The following is a 19,084-nucleotide window of genomic DNA, read 5'->3' as shown; positions in this document are numbered from 1 at the left end:
GAGAACGGGGAAAGCTGCGCGCGCAGCCATGACCCCGTTCGGCCGCCTATCGGAAGGAGGGGCGGAACCTCCCTAGCTTGGTGCGCGCGCAGCTTGACGGGCTTCGCTTGGTGGTCTCCATCGCTGATTTCTGGTTACCTGAAGGCGCTGCGGCAGCCGTTTAAACCCCAACCCTGGACCCTTCTATGCATCAGACGACCCCGATCCGGGTACCTCGGACCTCGGGGCTCAGGAGGTGGGCGAGGAGCGCGCGGCGCTTCATTTCCCAGCCCTTTCCCTACTCTAAAGCCTCATCCCAGACTTTCCCTCACCAGGCCTCTCGCAGCCCTTTCTCCTCCCAGTTCCCTTCCCACCATGCGCACCCCGAACTCCAAGGCCTCTGCCCCATCCCGGTAGCTCAGGGTAATTCCCTGCAGCTAGACCGCGGTCCAGCCTCCTCCCCTCTGCGGCTCCCACACCCCCTCGGTGACCCCATCTCATCAGCCCTTTGTTCGGGTTTTCCCCCAGGATTGATTCAGGACTCGGCCGAAATTGCTATGGGCCCTTCCGATCGCCGGTGAGTATGTCAGCCCCAGCCCGCCCTCTGCCCCTCTGCATCCCGACACCCGCCCGCCCCTCTCCCCTCTCCCGAGCCTCCCTCCGCCAAGCTTTTCTGAGGCATTGGTCCTTTCCTGGTCCCACTTTCCCTTCCTCGGAAACGGGGTCCTCACCTTCCACTCCTACCTGTCCGATGCCCACGCTTCTCCAGCCGCCTCCTGCTCGCAGCTTTGTCCCCCTCACCCTGCCCTGCCTTCAGTCCTGCGAGCAGCTTCCCAGTCAGGGAATCTCTCTTGATGCTGGCCACGCCCTAAACTACCGGTAGAGCTAGCTCCTTTTCAGCGTCCCTCCTCTCATCCCCAAAGATGGACTCTTCAAGCACTCCCTTCGATGAATGATGGGTCACTTCTTTTGAGTAGCTCCTTTTGTTCTTTATGCCTTTTGTCATACAGTCGTTAATTCCCAAGGTGGATGGAGAACAACCACCGACCCAAATCATCATGGCAAGTCAATTAAAACAAGCTTTGCTATCCGTGGACACAGGCTGCCTCCCCCTAAGGCTGGGTTCAAGAGGTCAGCCACGGGTGTGAGGAAGACAAGGCTTTTACAACTCGGGTAGGGGGTTTCCAAATGGGGACTTGGGTAGCAAAATAGGCTGGGTTACAGGAGCAGAACAGAGGCATAACAAGTTCGTCCTACATGGGCCCCTGAAACATAGACATGCTTGCAAGGTGGGCATAAGAAGGCAGTCATAGGTGGTCATATAACCTTCTGAACAAAGGTAGGGTTCAAGACAGATCGATTTCTTTCTCTCTTTTATATGCAGTATTCTGCCTGCAGGCCAGAAGGGGGCACCAGATCTCATTCTAGGTGGTTGTGAGCCACCATGTGGTTGCTGGGAATTGAACCCAGGACCTCTGGGGGAGCAGCCAGTGCTCTTAACCCCTGAGCCATCTCCAGTCCCAACAGCTTTTTTCCCCCCTTTTATTTAGTAATGAGATGGCTTTTAAGCCGAAGGTGAAGGCAGGCTGGTTCTTCACAGTCTCGTGTGTCCCAAGCAGGTCCCAAACCCACTCTGTATTCAAGGATGCCCTGCATGGTCTCACTTTGTAGCCCAGACTGACAAATACTTTTCATTGTTGGACTCTAGCGTCCAAACACCGAGAAGGAGTCACCCCCAGAGACCATCTCATACACCACAGCCAATGCAAAAGCATGAGGATTTTATTAATTCTGTCATGACAGGGTCCCCCAGCATTCGGGAAGCCGAGGGACCTCAAATAGCGGGTACAGTCTACTTTTAAAGGGGCCACAGAAGCAAGGGGGGTTGTTCTTTGACTATTCTTATTGACTTATTTTAAAGGGCTATTACCAATAATTGACTGGAGAGCTGTTGCCAGATGAGATGAGATAAGAGGTCATTTTGACCCCATTTCCCAGGGGACCGAACCAAAGCATACGTATATGGGTAATTGTTCAGGAACTGAGTACGGGCGAGTGTAGCTGTTAGGTCCTTGGTTCCCAGGGGAGGAGGGGAAGCACTATGGCACAGAGCCTGAGAGGATTCAGAATTGTCAAAAATGGCTTTAGGATTGTCTTAAAGTCTTACACATCATCCTCCTGCCTCAGCAACTCCCAAATGCTGGGGAGTCAGGATAAAATGCCAAGGAAAATTATGGGGACATAGGGAGAAAAAAAGAGCACTTTAAGCAGGATGGTGGTAGTTCAGGCCTTTAATCCCAGCACTGGGGAAGCAGATGTGGGCTGATCTCTGTGAGTTCAAGCTAGCCTGGTGTACAGAGTGAGTTCCAGGACAGCCAGGGCTACACAAGGGAGCCCTATCATGAAAAATGAAGCAAAACAAAAAGAGAGAGAACCTGATTTTAGAATTTGGGATTCCAGCACAATATTTGCTGTGAATATTGCCAATATAAAGCCAATATTTCCTTTTAAAACTTTTTTTTTTTTTTGAGACAGTGTTTTTATGTACCCCTGACTGCAGACCAGGCTGGGCTTGAACTTACAGATAGCTACCTGCCTCAGCCTCCCGGTACCAAAATTAAAGGCTTATGCCACCACCACCACTCCTGGCTTTTTGGTTTTTTAATAATTTAAAATTACATTTAAAAATGAGTTTAGGTCAGGTGGTGGTGGTACATGCCTTTAATCCCTGCCTTTGCCTCCTGATCTTCTGAATTCAAGGCCAGCCTGGTCTACAAGTGCTAGTTCCAGGACAGGCTCCAAAGCTACAAAAAAAACCCTGTCTCCAAAAAAAAAGAAGTGCCCAAAAATGAGTTTAGGTTTGTGGTGGGCTCTTGAATGCCACAGAGTACATGTGGAGGTCAAAGAACAACTTTTAACTTTTGAGGGTTGATTCTTCCGTTCCACACTGTCCACCAGGGAACCAACTCAGGTCCTCGAACTTGTCACCAAGTACTTTTACCAGCTAAACCATTTCACTGGCCCTGATAATTCTTTTAGGGAGAAAAATTTCTGAATAGGGGTGGTAAGATGTCAGTAAGCCAGACTGAAGGCTGGGCCTTGGATAGGGCATCTCTCACCCGGAAGTTTTCCAGGAGTCTCAGGAGACAGTGTTTACAGTGGAGATGATGCTATCCTAATTGTCTGCACCCTTGTGATCTAAGAGTCTAATGATCCACTGTAAACCTGTCAGGCAGGTTTCAGGAACCGTGGGACCATGTCATCACCTAAAAATGCCTTAGGAAACCTTGGAATAAGTTCAGAAGTCACCTGTGTGTGCCTAAACAATGAAATGTGGCTAGGAGTGGTGGAGCTTGTGCTTTAATACCAGGTACTGGTATTGGGGGGCTGAGGCAGGTAAATTTCAGTGCAGTTGGAAACCAGCCTGGTCTGCATAGACAGCCAGGGCTATGTAGTAAGAACCTGTCTAAGAAAAAAAATAAGAAAAAAAATCTACAAATTCAATTCTTCTTTGGAAGCCCACACCCTTACTTGAGTTTGTCTCATTCTTTCTCGGGATGCCTTTAACTCCTGTTCTTAAATCTGTTAAGATTGTATTATTTTTGCAAGCCGGGCGGTGGTGATGCACACTTTTAATCCCAGCACTTGGGAGGCAGAGGCAGGCAGATCTCAGTTCCCTAGTCTACAAAGTGAATGCCAGGACTGTTTGACAGAGGAAGCCTGTTTTGAAAAAAAAAAAAAGGAAAGAAAAAAGAAATATATTTTATTTAATAAACTGTAACTTTTCTCTCATGGGCTTGTCCTGATATTCTTTTCTATGACAAAGCTAAGGATCCAACTTTGCTTGAGTGTCAATACCTGGGGAGAACTCCCTAGGCTAACCTGGCTAACCCTTTATTAGAGCTGTTGACCAAGCCAACACCGACTTACCCTTTGAAGTTCAGCTTCTTTCAAAAACCTTATTCCCCACTTCTGGTTCTCAATTCTATACGCTTCCTTAGCACATTGTTCTTCAAAGCTCTTTTTAGACTTATAATTAGTTGGTTAGTTGTTGGGTCTTTTGTGTAATGAGTATTGTCTACTGTGTACCAAACTACTGCTGTGGGCCCTGTGGTGTCAGCAGTGGACAAACACACAAAGTCCTTGTCTGTTTGGAATTGGAATTCAACAGGATAACAGTGGTGTGGACATAAATATGGAACGTACAACATGTTAGATGATGAGAAATGAATTAAACTGTCAGCATTGGTTGGAAAGATAGCTGTGGGTAAAGTGCTTGCCATGAAAGGACCCACATAAACTGAGTAGCACCCATGTGAAAACTGGGTGCAGAAGCACAAACATAGTGTAATCCCAACCACCCTAGGAGTTGCTGGCCAGCTGGCCAGCCAAATAGTGAGCTGTAGAGTCAGAGTGACCCTGTCTCGGGAAAAGACTGGACATGGAGATCTAGATGGCTCGTTGGTTAGGAGGGTGGACTGCTTGTAGAGGGCCTGGGTTCAGTTCCTAGCACCTACATCAGCACGTCAGGTGCCTCTCAACCTCCTAGAACTCCAGCTGCAGGAAGATAGCTGCCTCTGCCTCCAGGCACCTGCTCTCAACCACGGATACTTAATTAAAATGAGAGCTGGGTGGTGGTGGGGACACACCTTTAATCCCAGCACCGGGGAGGCAGAGCAGGTGGTCTCTGAGTTCAAGGCCAGCCTGGTCTACAGAGCAAGTTCCAGGACAGCTAAGACTGCGCAGAGAAACCCTGTCTCAAAGGGGGGGGGGGGGGGGTTGGGGAGGGATACCTCACCGGTTAAGAGCACTGGCTATTCTTCCAGAGATCCTGAGTCCAATTCCAATTACATGGTGGCTCACAGCCATCTGTAATGAGATCTGGCGCCCTCTTCTGGCCTGCAGGGATACACGCAGACAGAAGACTATATACAAAATAAATACATAAAGCTTTAAAAAAACGATAATCATTTAATAATACAAAAAAGGTTTTTAAATTTTTTATGTTCAGGGCTGGAGAGATGGCTCAGCTGTTAAGAGCGTTGCCTGTTCTTCCAAAGGTCCTGAGTTCAATTCCCAGCAACCACATGGTGGCTCACAACCATCTGTAAAGAGGTCTGGTGCCCTCTTCTGGCCTTCAGGCATACACGCAGAAAGAATATTGTATACATAATAAATAAATAAGTTTTTTTAAAAAAAATTTATGTTCAAGCTGAGCAGTGGTGGCACACGCCTTTAATCCCAGCACTCAGGAGGCAGAGGCAGGCTGATCTCTGTGAGTTTGAGGCCAGCCTGGTCTACAAGAGCTAGTTCCAGGACAGGCTCCAAAGCTACAGAGAAACCCTGTCTCAAAAAAACAAAAATAAAAAAATAAAAATAAATTTGATGTTCATGAGTGTTTGCTTACATATGTGTACCATGTACATGCCTGGAGCCTAGAGGTCAGAAGCTCTGACCTGGCACTGGAGTTACAGGTGAATCCTATGTGGGTACTAGGAACCAAACCCAGATTCTCTGCAAGAACAGCAAGTGCTTTTAACCATCATTCCAGCCCTATAGAAAAAAATTACATTCATTTCTGCTAGGCGTGGTGGCACATGCCTTCAATGCCAGCACTCTGCAGGCAAGAAGCAGATGTATCTTTGAGTTGGAGGTAGAATGGTCTATATACTGAGTTTACAAGCCTGCTGAACCACAAAAACACACATCCCCTTTTTGTAAAGTAAAAAGTAAATAAAATTGCATTTTTTTATTTGGATCAGGAGGTACTCACTATAACAATGAGCCCTTTGTGATTTGAATGAGTTTTTCACAGGGTCACGTAACAGTAACAAGATTAGTCACGAAACTTTGCCGGGCGGTGGTGGTGCACGCCTTTAATCCCAGCACTTGGGAGGCAGAGGCAGGCGGATCTCTGTGAGTTCGAGACCAGCCTGGTCTACAGAGCTAGTTTCAGGACAGGCTCCAAAGCCACAGAGAAACCCTGTCTCGAAAAACCAAAAAAAAAAAAAAAATTAGTCATGAAGTAGCAACGAAATAACTTTGTGGTTGGGAGGTCACCACAACATGAGGAACTGTAGGAAAGGGTCCGCTGCACTATGGTATACAAGTGGGAGTCAGAGGACAACTGGAAGGAGTCATTTCTTCTGCCCTGGGACTCCAGGAGTACGACCTGTGTCTCGTAGGTGTGACAGCAAACACCTTTACTTGCTGAGCCATCTCAGTGGCCTTTTTGAAACTTTGAATGTAGTGTGCGAGTGTGTAGGTCAGAGGACAATTCTGAGGAGTCGGTTCTCTTCCAGGGTTTGAGTATCAGACTCAAGGTTGTCAGGATTACAAAGCAGTGGTCTAACCAGCTGAGCCACCTTGCAGGCCCTTCTCTTTGGTTTGTGTGTCCTGGATGAATGTCTTCCTGACTGCAAAGCTGGCAGACAGTGCTCAGTCATAATTGCAGAGTGACTGATGACAGCTAGAGAGCTAAGAACAGGAACCACAGCTTCCTCTATTTTCTCGCTAGGCAGGTCTTCCAGCATCGACTTCCTGAAGATAAGCTGAGCACCAGATGCCAGCCTTTGCAACAGTGGTCCTCATCCTTCCTAACACCACAGCCCTACAGTTCCTCATGTTGTGGTGACCCCATCCATAATTTTTTTTGCTACTTCATAACTAATTTTGCTACTGTTATAAATCATAATGTAAATATCTGATATGCAAGATATGTAATACATGGCCTTTGGGGTGTCGTGAGTCACAGGTTGAGAACCACTGCTTTATAGGCTCAGGCCAAAAGGGCAAAGATGAAGTGTAGCCTCAGGGAAAGATCTTGTCCAATGAAACTATAAATCCAGTGACATTGCAGATCTGGGCTCAGACCTCAGGCCAGAGTGGCCAGCTGCTAAGGGTTGGGTTTGGTTGGAAATAAAATACCACATAACTGCCATCATGGACTCCATCCTTCCCTCGCTTCAGCCTCCAGGAGGCTGAGACTGCTGGTCTGCTCCAGCATTGTGTCAGCATGTCAGGCAGAGAAGGGCCAGGGTTAAGCAAGTTCTCTCCCTGGAGAGACAGCCCTCAGACACTGCACGTGTCTTTTCTGGTGGCATTTCCACTCGCCGTAAACCTGTCACATAACCCTTGTCATAACTTGGGCCAAACCTAGTTCCAAGGAAAGCTGAGAAATACGTGGCATTTGAGGGGTGTATTACCAAGCAGAAATAAGGAGAAATTAAGAGGCATCGCACAGGCTCTGATGGGTGAGTCCAGATCAGTCCAGCTGATGACTTTTTTCCGCCACTCAGCGTCTGTTTCCCAGGACTGAACTGCCTGATGACAGCAGTGAGGAGTCTTTGAAAGCTGACATTCAGAAACTGAAGGAGAAACAGGACATGCTGGACAAGGAGATTTCCCAGTTAGTAAAAGAGTAAGTCTCTGTAATTTTGTTTTCTGAGACCCTCTGGTACCCCAGGCTGGCCTTAAAACTTGCTCTGTAACTGATGACTTTGAACTGATCCTCCTCTCTCCTCTTATTGTGTGGTTATAGGTGTGGGCAACAATATCTAATTTGGGTTTTTGTGTGTGTGAGGTTGATTTTTTTTTTTTAATGGGGTTTCTCTGTAGCTTTGGAGCCTGTCCTAGGACTTTTGTAGACCAGGCTGGCCTCAAACTCACAGAGATCCGCCTGCCTTTGCCTCCCAAGTACTGGGATTAAAGGCGTGTGCCACCAGTGCCCGGCCAATATCTAGTTTTCTGAGCAAGTCTTGTTGCCTCCCCAGTGTGGGAGCATAAAGCCCTGGGTTCCACCGCTATGCAGGAAAACAGGGCAAGGGATGGAGCTCTGTGGCGGAGTGCTCACTTGTTGTACATAAAGCCTTGGGGTTAATCCCAAGCCACACACAAACATCCTTTTAATTAGTGCCTAGTAACAAACTCAGCTACACTAGCTTGGCATACAAAAGATAGTGCCATAGGATTCTGAATATCTTTGCAGATTAGGACAAGCCTAGAACCAGGGTCTAGAAAGCTGATGGAAGTGGAAGCAGTGGCTGTTCTGGTCTCTCACTCTGGTGTAGTCTAGGCACTGCTGACAGCCATGGGCCCTTTCAGTGTGGAGTTTCAGCATCTAGGAGAAGCTGGCTTCTCTCTCCATAACCCCTGGGTTTCTCCATGCTCCTCACACCAGCCTCAGGGCAGAGGCTAAGGTACACGGGGATGTATATTTCACAGGAGAGAGTCAGCCAGGGTCACACAGTAGCCCTGTGTCTGGAAACCCCTTCTTTAAGGGACCAGACAAGTTTGCTAGCGATGAGGATGAGTAGACCCCCTGCCCATTATAAGCTTCAGGAGAACAGGGTCCATCCTGCCATCGCTGTCACAAGGCCTCGCACCCAATAGGACTATAGTGAATATTTGTTAAATGCCTCACTACCACCTTCATCAGCTTACCTAATGGTGCTCGTTCTCCATTGCTCTTCCCTAGAGGCTACTGTGTGATTGAACTAGAGGACCATATCGCTCTTCTCCATGAGTACAATGACATCAAGGATGTGGCACAGATGCTTCTGGGAAAGCTGGGTGAGTATGAAGGGGTGGGAAGGTGGCTCCTCCCTCCCAGGGTCCCCTAACTTGCTGGCCATTCCCCTCCTGTCAGCTACCCTGCCCCTGCAATACACCAACCCTTCTTGTCACCAGGCTCCGCTCCCTGGGACCCAGTAAAGCAGCTGTGCAGTTCTTGCTTTTGTCCCCAGAATCTCAAGCACAGGGCCTACTTAGGAGCAAGTCTGAACAGGACTTAACCACCTGCAAGGCTAGACTAAGGTCCCTGATCTCCACGGCATGGAGAGACCTTGAGATACCATGGATACTTCTGATGGCCGGCTTGTTTAAGTGGAGCAAGGGACCAGGGCAGCTCTTTATGACGTACAGTGGGATTTAGCTCTTCCTCCAGCCTGCCTGACATGGAAGTTGAGCTGGTTTGGGGTAACATAATGTGTAGGTAGCCTTCTCTAGCCCTTCCACTGACCTAGAGTGGTGCAGCCAGTGAGGTAGGGTTTAGAGCTGTGTTGTTGCCCAGCTGCTGCCTCAATTTTAGTGTTTGTTACAGAAATCCCTGTTGGCATCCAAGATTCCATAGGCCAGAGGAACCTAGGTTCACAGCAGCAGAGAGGAATCATGTCTCTAAGAATGGGTCCTCCAGGGGGGCTGGAGAGATGGCTCAGTGGTTAAGAGCATTGCCTGCTCTTCCAAAGGTCCTGAGTTCGATTCCCAGCAACCACATGGTGGCTGACAACCATCTGTAATGAGATCTGGTGCCTTCTTCTGGCATGCAGGCATACATGGAGGCAGAATGTTGTATACATAATAAATAAATAAATCTTTTTTTAAATATTTATTTATTATGTATACAATATTCTTTCTCTGTGTGTCTGCAGACCAGAAGAGGGCAGCAGATCTCGTTACAGATGGTTGTGAGCCACCATGTGGTTGCCGGGAATCGAACTCATGACCTTTGGAAGAGCAGGCAATGCTCTTAACCACTGAGCCATCTCTCCAGCCCAATAAATAAATTTTTTTTAAAATATTTATTTATTATGTATACAATATTCAATCTGTGTGTGTTTGCAGACCAGAAGAGGACAGCAGACCTCGTTACAGATGGTTGTGAGCCACCATGTGGTTGCCGGGAATTGAACCCATGACCTTTGGTAGAGCAGGCAATGCTCTTAACCACTGGGCCATCTCTCCAGCCCCCCCCCCAATAAATAAATCTTTAAAAAAAAAAAAGAATGGGTCCTCCAGAGGGAGAAGAAAATAGAACGGAAATGAAAGTGTCTCAAAGGGCAGTGGTCATAGCTTAAAAGGGGGAGAGGGGTCACCAATGTGGTGGTGCACATCTGAAATCCTAGTACTCTGGAGGCTGAGGCAGGAGGATCATAAGGTGAAGACCAGCCTAAATTCCATGGTGAGACCTGATCAAAACAACAATAGCCATAAAAGTGTTCTTGTTAGAAGTCAGATGGAGACCTGTCACCCCTAGGTCCAAGGGCCTGGAGCCAGTGTCCTATCACTTTTGTGGTTTTTTCAGTGAATATTTACTGAGCATCTGCTGTGTACCAGGCACTCGATGCCGATAGTGGTGAAACACGTGCCTTGGGTTTTAGTGTTTAGAGTGGGCAGAATGACCAGTCAGGAGCTGAGCAGAGATGCAGCCATGTTAAGTTCTGTGAAGGAAACAGGGGAGATGGAAGACTGAGGTCTGCAGAAGGTGGCAGGAGGGCACAAGATGAGGTGCTTGGAGGAGGCCTCTGAGGAGAGCTTCCCTGTGGAGAAAAAGAGGCGGAGTCTCCTAGGCAGAGCAGCAAGAGTAAGGTCACACAGGCTGCAGCCTGAAAGGCTGACTGCAGGCCACACCGAAATACTTGGTTGATGTGGTGTAGCCAGGCCAAACCCCCAGGGGCAAGGCTTGGAAAGAGAAACAGGAAGATTGTCTTTGCCATTTGGGTAAGGTGTGAATCTGGGTGGTGGTCTGGGCAGTTAGGACAGTAGCCTGCCTCTGCCTCCCAAGTGCTGGGATTAAAGGCGTGCGCCACCACCGCCCGGCTAGTTTTTGGGTTTTGACCTTCTCCACTGGATAGTAATTCTTCCTTCCTTTCTTTCAGCTCTGACCCGCGGTGTCACCACCAAGGAGTTATATCCAGATTTTGATCTAGAACTGAGTGACTGAGGAGAGTCTTGCAGATTTTTGTCTACAGCCCACAGGGACAGGTGGATGGAGACATGAAAACAGTCCAGACAGTACATTCATATGGTTTCCAGATAAAAAATGCTAGAAGCCCAAAATTTTCTAACGGGCCCAAACTAAGTTTAGGGTGGGGCTTAGAGAAGAAGGGTGTTGGGAGGGGTGGGTATCGTCAGTTCTAAGATTCTTAGTGTTCTTGTGAATGGATGTGTGGGGTTCTCCTTCTGCTAATAAACATGAGCAGTCTCTGTGTGGTTCTGATCCCGTTCCTCCACCAGTCCTAGTCACATCCACCGTGGACCACAACAGCTGATAATGGGCTGTTTTTAATTCTCAGAACCCCCATAAAGGTAGAAGGAGAAACTCTTTTTCACAAAGCTCTTGTGTGCCATGGCACACATGCCTCCTACACCGTGCACATATATACATTAATACAATAATACCAAAGTTCCAAGCCAGCCTAGGCCACACAGGCTACAGTACAAGACCGTGTCTCAAAAAGACAATAGACAGATGTCTGGAAAGCTGGCTCAGCTGTTAGGAAAACCTGAGTTGTGACGGGTAGCAGGCAGCTTTAATCTCAGCACTCGTGAGGCAGAGGCAGGTGGGTCTCGAATATGAGGCCAGCCTGGTCTATGTAGCGAGTTCCAGGACAGCGAGGGCTGCATAGTTAAAACCCTATCTCATACTAGTTCCTAGTGCACAACCAGTAGCTCACTACTACTCCTGCTCCCACACAGACGTATACACATACATACAAATAAGTCTGTTTTTAAAAATGTTTTAATTATGTGAATGTTGCCACGTGGTGGTGGCACATGCCTTTAATCCCAGCATAGAGAGGTGAACCTCTGTGACTTGAAGGCCTGTCTGATTCACATGGCATTGCAGGTATGGTGCTGTTCAGTGTGAAAAAGGATCTGCCATGTGCTATTGGCAGGCACCAGCCTCTGGGGGGCAGTGTCCACTCAGAGATGTGCTTAATGGATAATTGGGCAGCATGTGGACAGGGACAAAGGTGAGAGATGATAATCACACATTCAGATTAGTTACCAGCCAACTGTTCCATCAGACATGGGCTGACGAGACACTTTGCACTACCTGGCTCAGTGGGATCTGTGCACCTCACCTACAGCATCCATCTATCTATCTGTCTGTCTATCAGCTATCTATCTATAGTGTTTTGTCAGCCTGTGCCCCTGAAGGCCAGAAGAGGGCACCAGATCTCATTACAGATAATTGTGAGCCACCCTGTGGTTGCTGGGAATTGAACTCAAGACTTTTTTTTTTTTTTTTTTTTTTAGTTTTTCGAGACAGGGTTTCTCTGAAGCTTTGGAGCCTGTCCTGGCAGTAGCTCTTGTAGACCAGGCTGGTCTCAAACTCACAGAGATCTGCCTGCCTCTGCCTACTGAGTGCTGAAATTAAAGGTGCACCACCACCGCCCAGCCTTGAACTCAGGACTTCTGGTAGAGCAGTCAGAGCTCCTAACCTCTGAGCCATCTCTCCAGCTCACCTGTAGCATCTTTCTGGCCCTGACAATGGAGTAAGGTTCAGTAGTGTGTCCCATTCCCAAACCGAGCCACCTGAGGCACTAGATGTAACAAGTAGCCCAGCTGTTCTGACTCCCAAGAGCAGACAGGCTTCTCTTGAAATGATGGCTCACACCTACAATCCCCACATCCAGGGAAGCCTAAGGCTGATGGATGGCTAAATGTAGGTACATCCTTGGCTATATAGGGGAACATGTCAGGGAAGGTCACCCAGACTGGCCTGGAACTCATCCTCCTGCCTCTGCCTCTGAAATGCTGGAACTGTGGGTATGCACCAACATACTATCTAGGGAGAATCTGGAATTTGAATCCAGATCTCTCTGAACCCTTATGCCCAATATCTTAGCCACATACCTCTATTAGGTTTCTCAGAAATTACATCTGCCTTTGACTAGATGTGGTCGCCCAAGCCTATAAACTCAGCATTCAGGAGGCACAGGCAGGCATAGCCAGCCTAGGCTGGTTAGTTCCAGGCTATCCAGGGATACAAAGGGAGACTTTCTCAAACCAGTACCAAAGCAGGGGAGGGACTAAGGGTATAGCTTAGTATTAGAATATTTGTCTCCATCTACAGACCTGACTTTTACCTTTAACACCGTAAAATAATAAATATGCTCCCAGGTGGTGGTGGTGCATGCCTTTAAACCCAGCACTTTGGAGGCAGTGGCAGGCGGATCTCTGTGGTTTGAGGCCAGCCTGGTCTATAGAGCGAGTTCCAGGACAAAGATTAAAAAAAAATGCTTTTGCAATTTGGATGTTCAGTGTTTAGGAATTCCAAATTTTCAGGTCCAGAATTTTGCCTTTTATAAGTTTTTAAAAGGTTGGTTTGTGTGAACTGCAGAAACGGCTCAGTGGCTAAGCTGCTGTTAAGAGGTTGCTGTTCTCTTAAGTTCAATTCCTACAACCATCTGTAGGCGCCCTCTTCTGGCGTACAGGCAGAATACTGTATAAACAATAAATAAATAAAAATTTAAAAATAAAAGATGTAGGGCGGTGCTGTGTGAGTGCAGTACCCTCTGAGGACAGAGGGGGCACTGGATCTGGAGTTAGGGGACTGTGAGCTGTGTGACCTGACATGGGTACTGGAACTGAACTCAGGTCAGGGTAACAAGTGCTCTTAACCGCTGAACTCGGGTGATCCTTGTGTTTGTCATGGCAAGTATTTTACCAACTGAGCTATCTCCTCGGTTCTCTCTTTATTGTTTTCATTTTTGCTTGGAAATTGAACCGCATGCTTGATAGGCAAGTGTGCTATTGAACTAATCCCTTAACTTTTTTGTTTGTTTATTTTGGTTTTGAATTTTTTTTTTTAGACAGTGTTTCTCTGTGTGGCCCTGGCTGTCTTAGAACTCGCTCTGTAGACCAGGCTGGCCTCGAACTCATAGTGAACCCACCTGCCTCTGCCTCCTGAGTGCTGGGATTAGAGCCATAAACCACCACCACCCCAGAAACTCCCAACTTCAAATGGGACGGCCAGACCCGTTTTTAGAGCTGTTGCTGATGGCCACTTTCACTCTGCTTCTTGTTCCCTGGTGGCTGATGAAATAAATGGGCTTCCGAGCATCAGTGATAATGTCCTCACAAATCCTACTGCACACCTGCCTTCAAACTTCTCCATTGTGCTCTCTGATCCCAAATGTCAACGCTGTCTCAATCTCCATCACCCAGAAGACCTGATTTGGCTGTTCCCCAGGAAGTCTTCCTGACCCCCGTTGACAGTTGACTTCCTTCTATCTCTGGAGTTGACCTGCCCCACCTCCCTCCTCCCTGATGTCAGCAAACTTGCCCAGCTGTTTTTTGTTTTGTTTTGTTTTTTGTTTTTTTCAGGGAGGATCTGGGCCTGTCTTGCCATCTTGGGGTTCTTCTGGATTCTTCTGAAAGGGTCATAGGTGGGACCACTTAGAGAACAGTTCATGTAGCAGGAGGTCCACTCGGACTGCAGCCTGCTCTGGAGGCCCTAAAGGGGCTGGAAGGCCCCCAGACAGTCCTATCTTACTATCACACCATGGTCCTCATCTGCAGCTCTTGTATCAGCCTCCACAGACTTCCCCAGCGTCCTCATGGACAGCGTATACCACTCAGAAACTCCATTAGGTTAGTGTGACTGACGTCTGTGGTCCTGCTATCCAGACCATCCCTGGGAGAAGGCTGCTTCCTGTTGTGGTGCTCAAAGATCAGAACTCATCATGACCGAGCAAAAGCTGCAGAAGAAACACAATGCCAATGATATGATGATCGATACGAGTTTGGTTGCTTTTTTTTTTCTTTGAGACAGGGTCTTCTTATATAACGCTGCTGGACTCAAACTTGGAGTCCTCCTGCATCAGCTTCTTAAATGATGGGATTATAAGTATGTACCTTCATGCTGATTGTGATGGTCAACCTTCATTGTCAATTTGACTGGATTTAGGATCCTATGGAAACACCTGTGGGTGTGTCTATGAGAGTGTTTAGGCCCACCCTATGGGCTGGGATCGCAGATCAAACACAAAGGTGAAAGCTGGGGGTGCTCGAGAGGTGACTCAGTGGTTAAGAGCACTGGCTGCTCTACCAGAGAAGGGTTCGATTCCCAGCACCCACATGGCAGCTCACAGCTGTCTGTACCTCCAGTCCCAGGGAATGCAGCACCTTCACAGTCATGTGTGCAGGCAAAACACCAATGCATATAAAAGAAAGATAAGTATAAATAAATATATTTTTAAAGGTGAACACTGAGTGCCAGCATTCGTCTCTCTCTGCATCTTGATTATGGCTGTAACGTGGCCGTGACCTCCCAGTCCCACCGCAGGGCCTTCCCTGAGCCACAGCAGCCCTTCCCAGTAGCTTCCTTCAGGTTCTTTGCCACGGTGGCGATAAAGGTGACGATCACACCAGCCTGCTGCTGTTCAGCTTTATTTGTGGCTGAACAGGGAAGCTCAGCATGGTGTACACAGACACAGGACAGAGTACCGGTGACTTCACCGCACTGTCTGTGAGAGAGGGTAGCTGATGTCCGTGGTGACCTCTTCACAGAAGGGTCCGCTTCATGAAGGATGTCTGCATGGCTGGTGAACACCCATCAGCTGGGTGCTAGGGTGATATGGAAGTGGGCTAGAGTATGAAGAGCGCGGAACTATAGCTACCCAGCTGCCATTTGTATCACTCATTCATTCACTCATTCATTTGTTCATTCCCTCATTCACCAAGTGTTAGGGGCTCTAAATTCCAGGGGTGAATTATTGGACAAAACAGACTAACACTCCTGCCTTGTGGGGTTTATATTCAAGGGAAGGAGATCACAAAACAAAAAGTAAGTCATCGTGTCTGGAAAATAGCTCAGCTGGTAGAGTGCTTGGCGATCATACTGGGGTCAATCCCTAGTACCACATAAACCAGGCAGGGCGTAGCATGCATGCCTGCCGACCCAGTGGTTCGGAAGTTGAAGCAGGATCTCACAACTTCAAGGTCGTTCTCAGCTACAGAGGCACACAGGTAGTTCAGACTCAATCTGAGCCTGGATGTTGGCACATACCTGCCAGTTTTGTGCTGCCTGCTTTCCTGTTTCTCATTTTAGCATGGTGATGCTTCCCCCTAGCCTCTTGGATGTGTTTATCTTTCTCCTCAGTCCAGACCATTCTTGTCAGTTTTCTCTATAGAGATTAGTCTTCATAAATTCCTTTTGCCTGCTTTTTTTTTTTTTTTTTTTTTTTTTGATTTTCAAGACAGGGTTTCTCCGTAGCTTTTGATTCCTGTCCTGGAACTAGCTCTTCTAGACCAGGCTGGCCTTGAACTCACAGAGATCCACCTGCCTCTGCCTCCCGAGTGCTGGAATTAAAGGTGTGCACCACCACTCAGTCTCTCTCTTTTTTTTTTTTTTTTTTTTTTTTTTTGGTTTTTCGAGACAGGGTTTCTCTGTAGCTTTGGAGCCTGTCCTGGAACTCCCTTTGTAGACCAGGCTGGCCTCGAACTCACAGACCACTCAGTCTCTTTTGCATGCTTTTATCATGGAAATTTTTTCTTTCTCAAGTATGACAGTTTTGCTGGGTATACAGGTTGCTGTGGTCTTTCAAAACTTGAAATACATCATTCTGATCTATTCTAACTTTAGATGTTACTGAGAAATCAGCTGTTATTCTCAGGGGCCTGCCTATGTTTATATCGACTCCTTTATAGCATTTAATATATTTTATTCTTAGTGTTTTCACTATAACTTGATGAGTGAACTTTCTTCACTTGTCCATTTGTGTTCTAAATGCCTCTTGACCTGGACAGGGATTTGACAAATGTTTTTGCAATGAGTTTGTTGAAAATATTTCTTGAGGCCAGCCTGGTCTACAAGAGCTAGTTCCAGGACAAGCTCCAAAACCACAGAGAAACCCTGTCTCGAAAAACCAAAAAAAAAAAAAGAAAAGAAAATATTTCTTGCCGGGTGGTGGTGGCACACCTTTACTCCCTGCACTTGTGAGGCAGAGGCATGATGTGGGATTCCCCTCTGTATGCTGGGGATAAGATATATATATATATATTATGTATACAATATTCTGTCTGTGTGTATGTCTGCAGGCCAGAAGAGGAAACCAGACCTCATTACAGATGGCTGTGAGCCACCATGTGGTTGCTGGGAATTGAACTCAGAACCTTTGGAAGAGCAGGCAATGCTCTTAACCACTGAGCCATCTCTCCAGCCCCCTGGGGATAAGTTTTATTACCACTGGTTAATAAAGAAGCTGCTTTGGTCTATGGCAGGGCAGAATATAGCTATAGCAAGGTGGGAATTCCAAGCAGAGATAAAGAAGGAAAGGAGGCGGAGTCAGGCAGATGCCTTATAGCTCCTGAAGGAGAGAGATCCCAGGAACCTTACTGGTAGACCACAGCCTTGTGGTAATACATAGATTAACAGAAATGGGTTAATTTAAGATGAAAGAGTTAGCTAAAAATATGGCTGAGCCATCAGCCAAATAGTGTTTTAATTAATATAGTTTTTGTGTGATTATTTGAGTCTAGGTGGCCAGAAAATGAATGAGCAGTCTCCACTTACAGAGGGAGGCAGATCTCAGTGAGTTTGAGGCCAGCCTGGACTACCAAGAGAGTTTTAAGACAGCCAGGACTGTTACACAAAGAACCCTGTCTCGAAAAAAAAAAACAGAAAAAGAAAGGAAAGAAAATGTTTCCTATCCTTTGGTTGAGGTTCTTCTCATCCTTTTATGTTCATAATTCATTTTCATAGAGCCCCAAAGATCTAGCATGTTCCATTTGTACATTTGGCTATGGTGAAGATGGAGGAGCTGGGCTGTGGTGGAGATGGAGGAGCTCGGCTGTGGGGGAGATGGAGGAGCTCGGCTGTGGGGGAGATGGAGGAGCTCGGCTGTGGGGGAGATGGAGGAGCTCGGCTGTGGTGGAGATGGAGGAGCTCGGCTGTGGTGGAGATGGAGGAGCTCGGCTGTGGTGGAGATGGAGGAGCTCGGCTGTGGTGGAGATGGAGGAGCTCGGCTGTGGTGGAGATGGAGGAGCTCGGCTATAGGTAGATAAAGGGAGGCACAGATGCAACCGGATGATGCAGAAGGGCTCCATCTCTCAGGAGACTGAGTTAGAGCTCCTCACACCAGGTCAGGTATGTCCTCAGGGAAAGTAAAAATGGAAAGAATAGGAGTATGAGGAGTGGGGAGAGATACGGGCAAGTACAGACGAGGACCTAGCTGGCCTGCTAAGCTGACAGGGAGTTAAATGAGCAGGCAGATGTGGGCAGGGTGGGGGAGAGCAGGGAGCAGCCGGGTCGTACGGTTGTTCTCTTCAGTCCTGAGTCTCTCAGGTCCTTCCCTGACTTCCCGAAGCCTGTCTGACTCTGCTCTGAGATGGGCTATCCTTTTCTCCCATGCTACCCTCCTAGGCTTGCTTTGATCAGTTGGATGATCAGGTCCTGCTCCTGCTCTGGCCTAGGTGGGATGGTTGCCGTCATCTGGCGTTTACAGAGGTTTATGCTGGAAAAGTCTGGAACAAACTGGAACAGCCCTAGCTGAGGCTGTGCCTTCAGGAGCTCTGGTCACTGTGTAGCATTCTTCAGGCCTCTGCCAACTGTTGGAAAAGTTAGCGCTGGCATAAAAATCGTTGAGTTGACTGTTAGACGGCCTGAGCTTTTGCTCAGGGCAGGCAGCGAGGTCGAGAGTCCAGGAGCTTGCAGCTAATTGAGCTACTCCATCTCCCACACCTTCATTATTCACAGTAGAGGAACGTCAGGAGCATGCTTACAATAAGAATTTAAAACCAGGCACGCGCCTTCAGTCCCAGCACTCGGAAGGCAGAAATAGGAGGTCTCTGTGAATTCAAAGCTTTCCTGGTCTACATTTCAAGTTCTAGACATTGTCTCAAACAAAGCAAACAACAACGAAGAATTTAAACACCAGGTGTGGGAGCTGCAGATACTGCTCTTCCAGAGGACCTAAGTTCAATTCCAAGCATCCATCAGTAGCTTACATCTGACTGAAATTCCAGGCTCAGAGGAGCCAGTATCCTTCTTCTAAGAGCCTCTGTGGGAACTCCACGAATGTAGTACACAAACACATGCAGGTAAAATACCCATACACATAAAATAAAATGAAAGGTGGTGGTGGCGCACTTGGGAAAACAGAGGCAGGAGGATCTCTGTGAGTTTGAGGCCAGCCTGGTCTACAGAGAGTTCCAGAACAGTCAGGGCTACACAGAGAACCAAACCCAAAACCAAAAACTTCTTGGAGGGAGGTGGAGCCACATCCAGGCCCCGCCTCCAGATACGGGGTCACCCAGGAGTCACCAGGCCTTCCTAGGCCTCCACCCAGAGAGCCGCGCCCCCCGCACGCATGCGTGC

General features: G+C 47.7%; 1 protein-coding gene across 1 annotated transcript; it reads left to right on the top strand.

Annotated features, from left to right (window-relative positions):
- Positions 1 to 54: 54 nt before the first annotated feature.
- On the top strand, positions 55 to 10,964 carry Swi5 (SWI5 homologous recombination repair protein). Its single transcript, XM_075985809.1, has 5 exons — positions 55 to 235; positions 508 to 556; positions 7,278 to 7,399; positions 8,456 to 8,550; positions 10,635 to 10,964. Exons 1-5 carry the CDS (start codon positions 186 to 188, stop codon positions 10,697 to 10,699), a joined length of 381 nt encoding a protein of 126 aa, XP_075841924.1. The 5' UTR covers positions 55 to 185; the 3' UTR covers positions 10,700 to 10,964.
- The last annotated feature ends 8,120 nt before the right edge of the window (positions 10,965 to 19,084 follow it).

This window comes from Microtus pennsylvanicus, chromosome 9 (assembly GCF_037038515.1).
Source record: "Microtus pennsylvanicus isolate mMicPen1 chromosome 9, mMicPen1.hap1, whole genome shotgun sequence".
NCBI classification, from domain to species: domain Eukaryota; kingdom Metazoa; phylum Chordata; class Mammalia; order Rodentia; family Cricetidae; genus Microtus; species Microtus pennsylvanicus.
This window is presented reverse-complemented; position numbering and strand designations above follow the sequence as displayed.

Bases quoted from the DNA above. Each gene is read 5' to 3' on its own strand.
- Swi5 (XM_075985809.1), top strand. From the start codon at position 186: ATGCATCAGACGACCCCGATCCGGGTACCTCGGACCTCGGGGCTCAGG. The intron at 236-507 runs GTGGGCGAGGAG...GTTTTCCCCCAG, and splicing joins CGGACCTCGGGGCTCAGGAG to GATTGATTCAGGACTCGGCC. The intron at 557-7,277 runs GTGAGTATGTCA...TCCGCCACTCAG, and splicing joins ATGGGCCCTTCCGATCGCCG to CGTCTGTTTCCCAGGACTGA.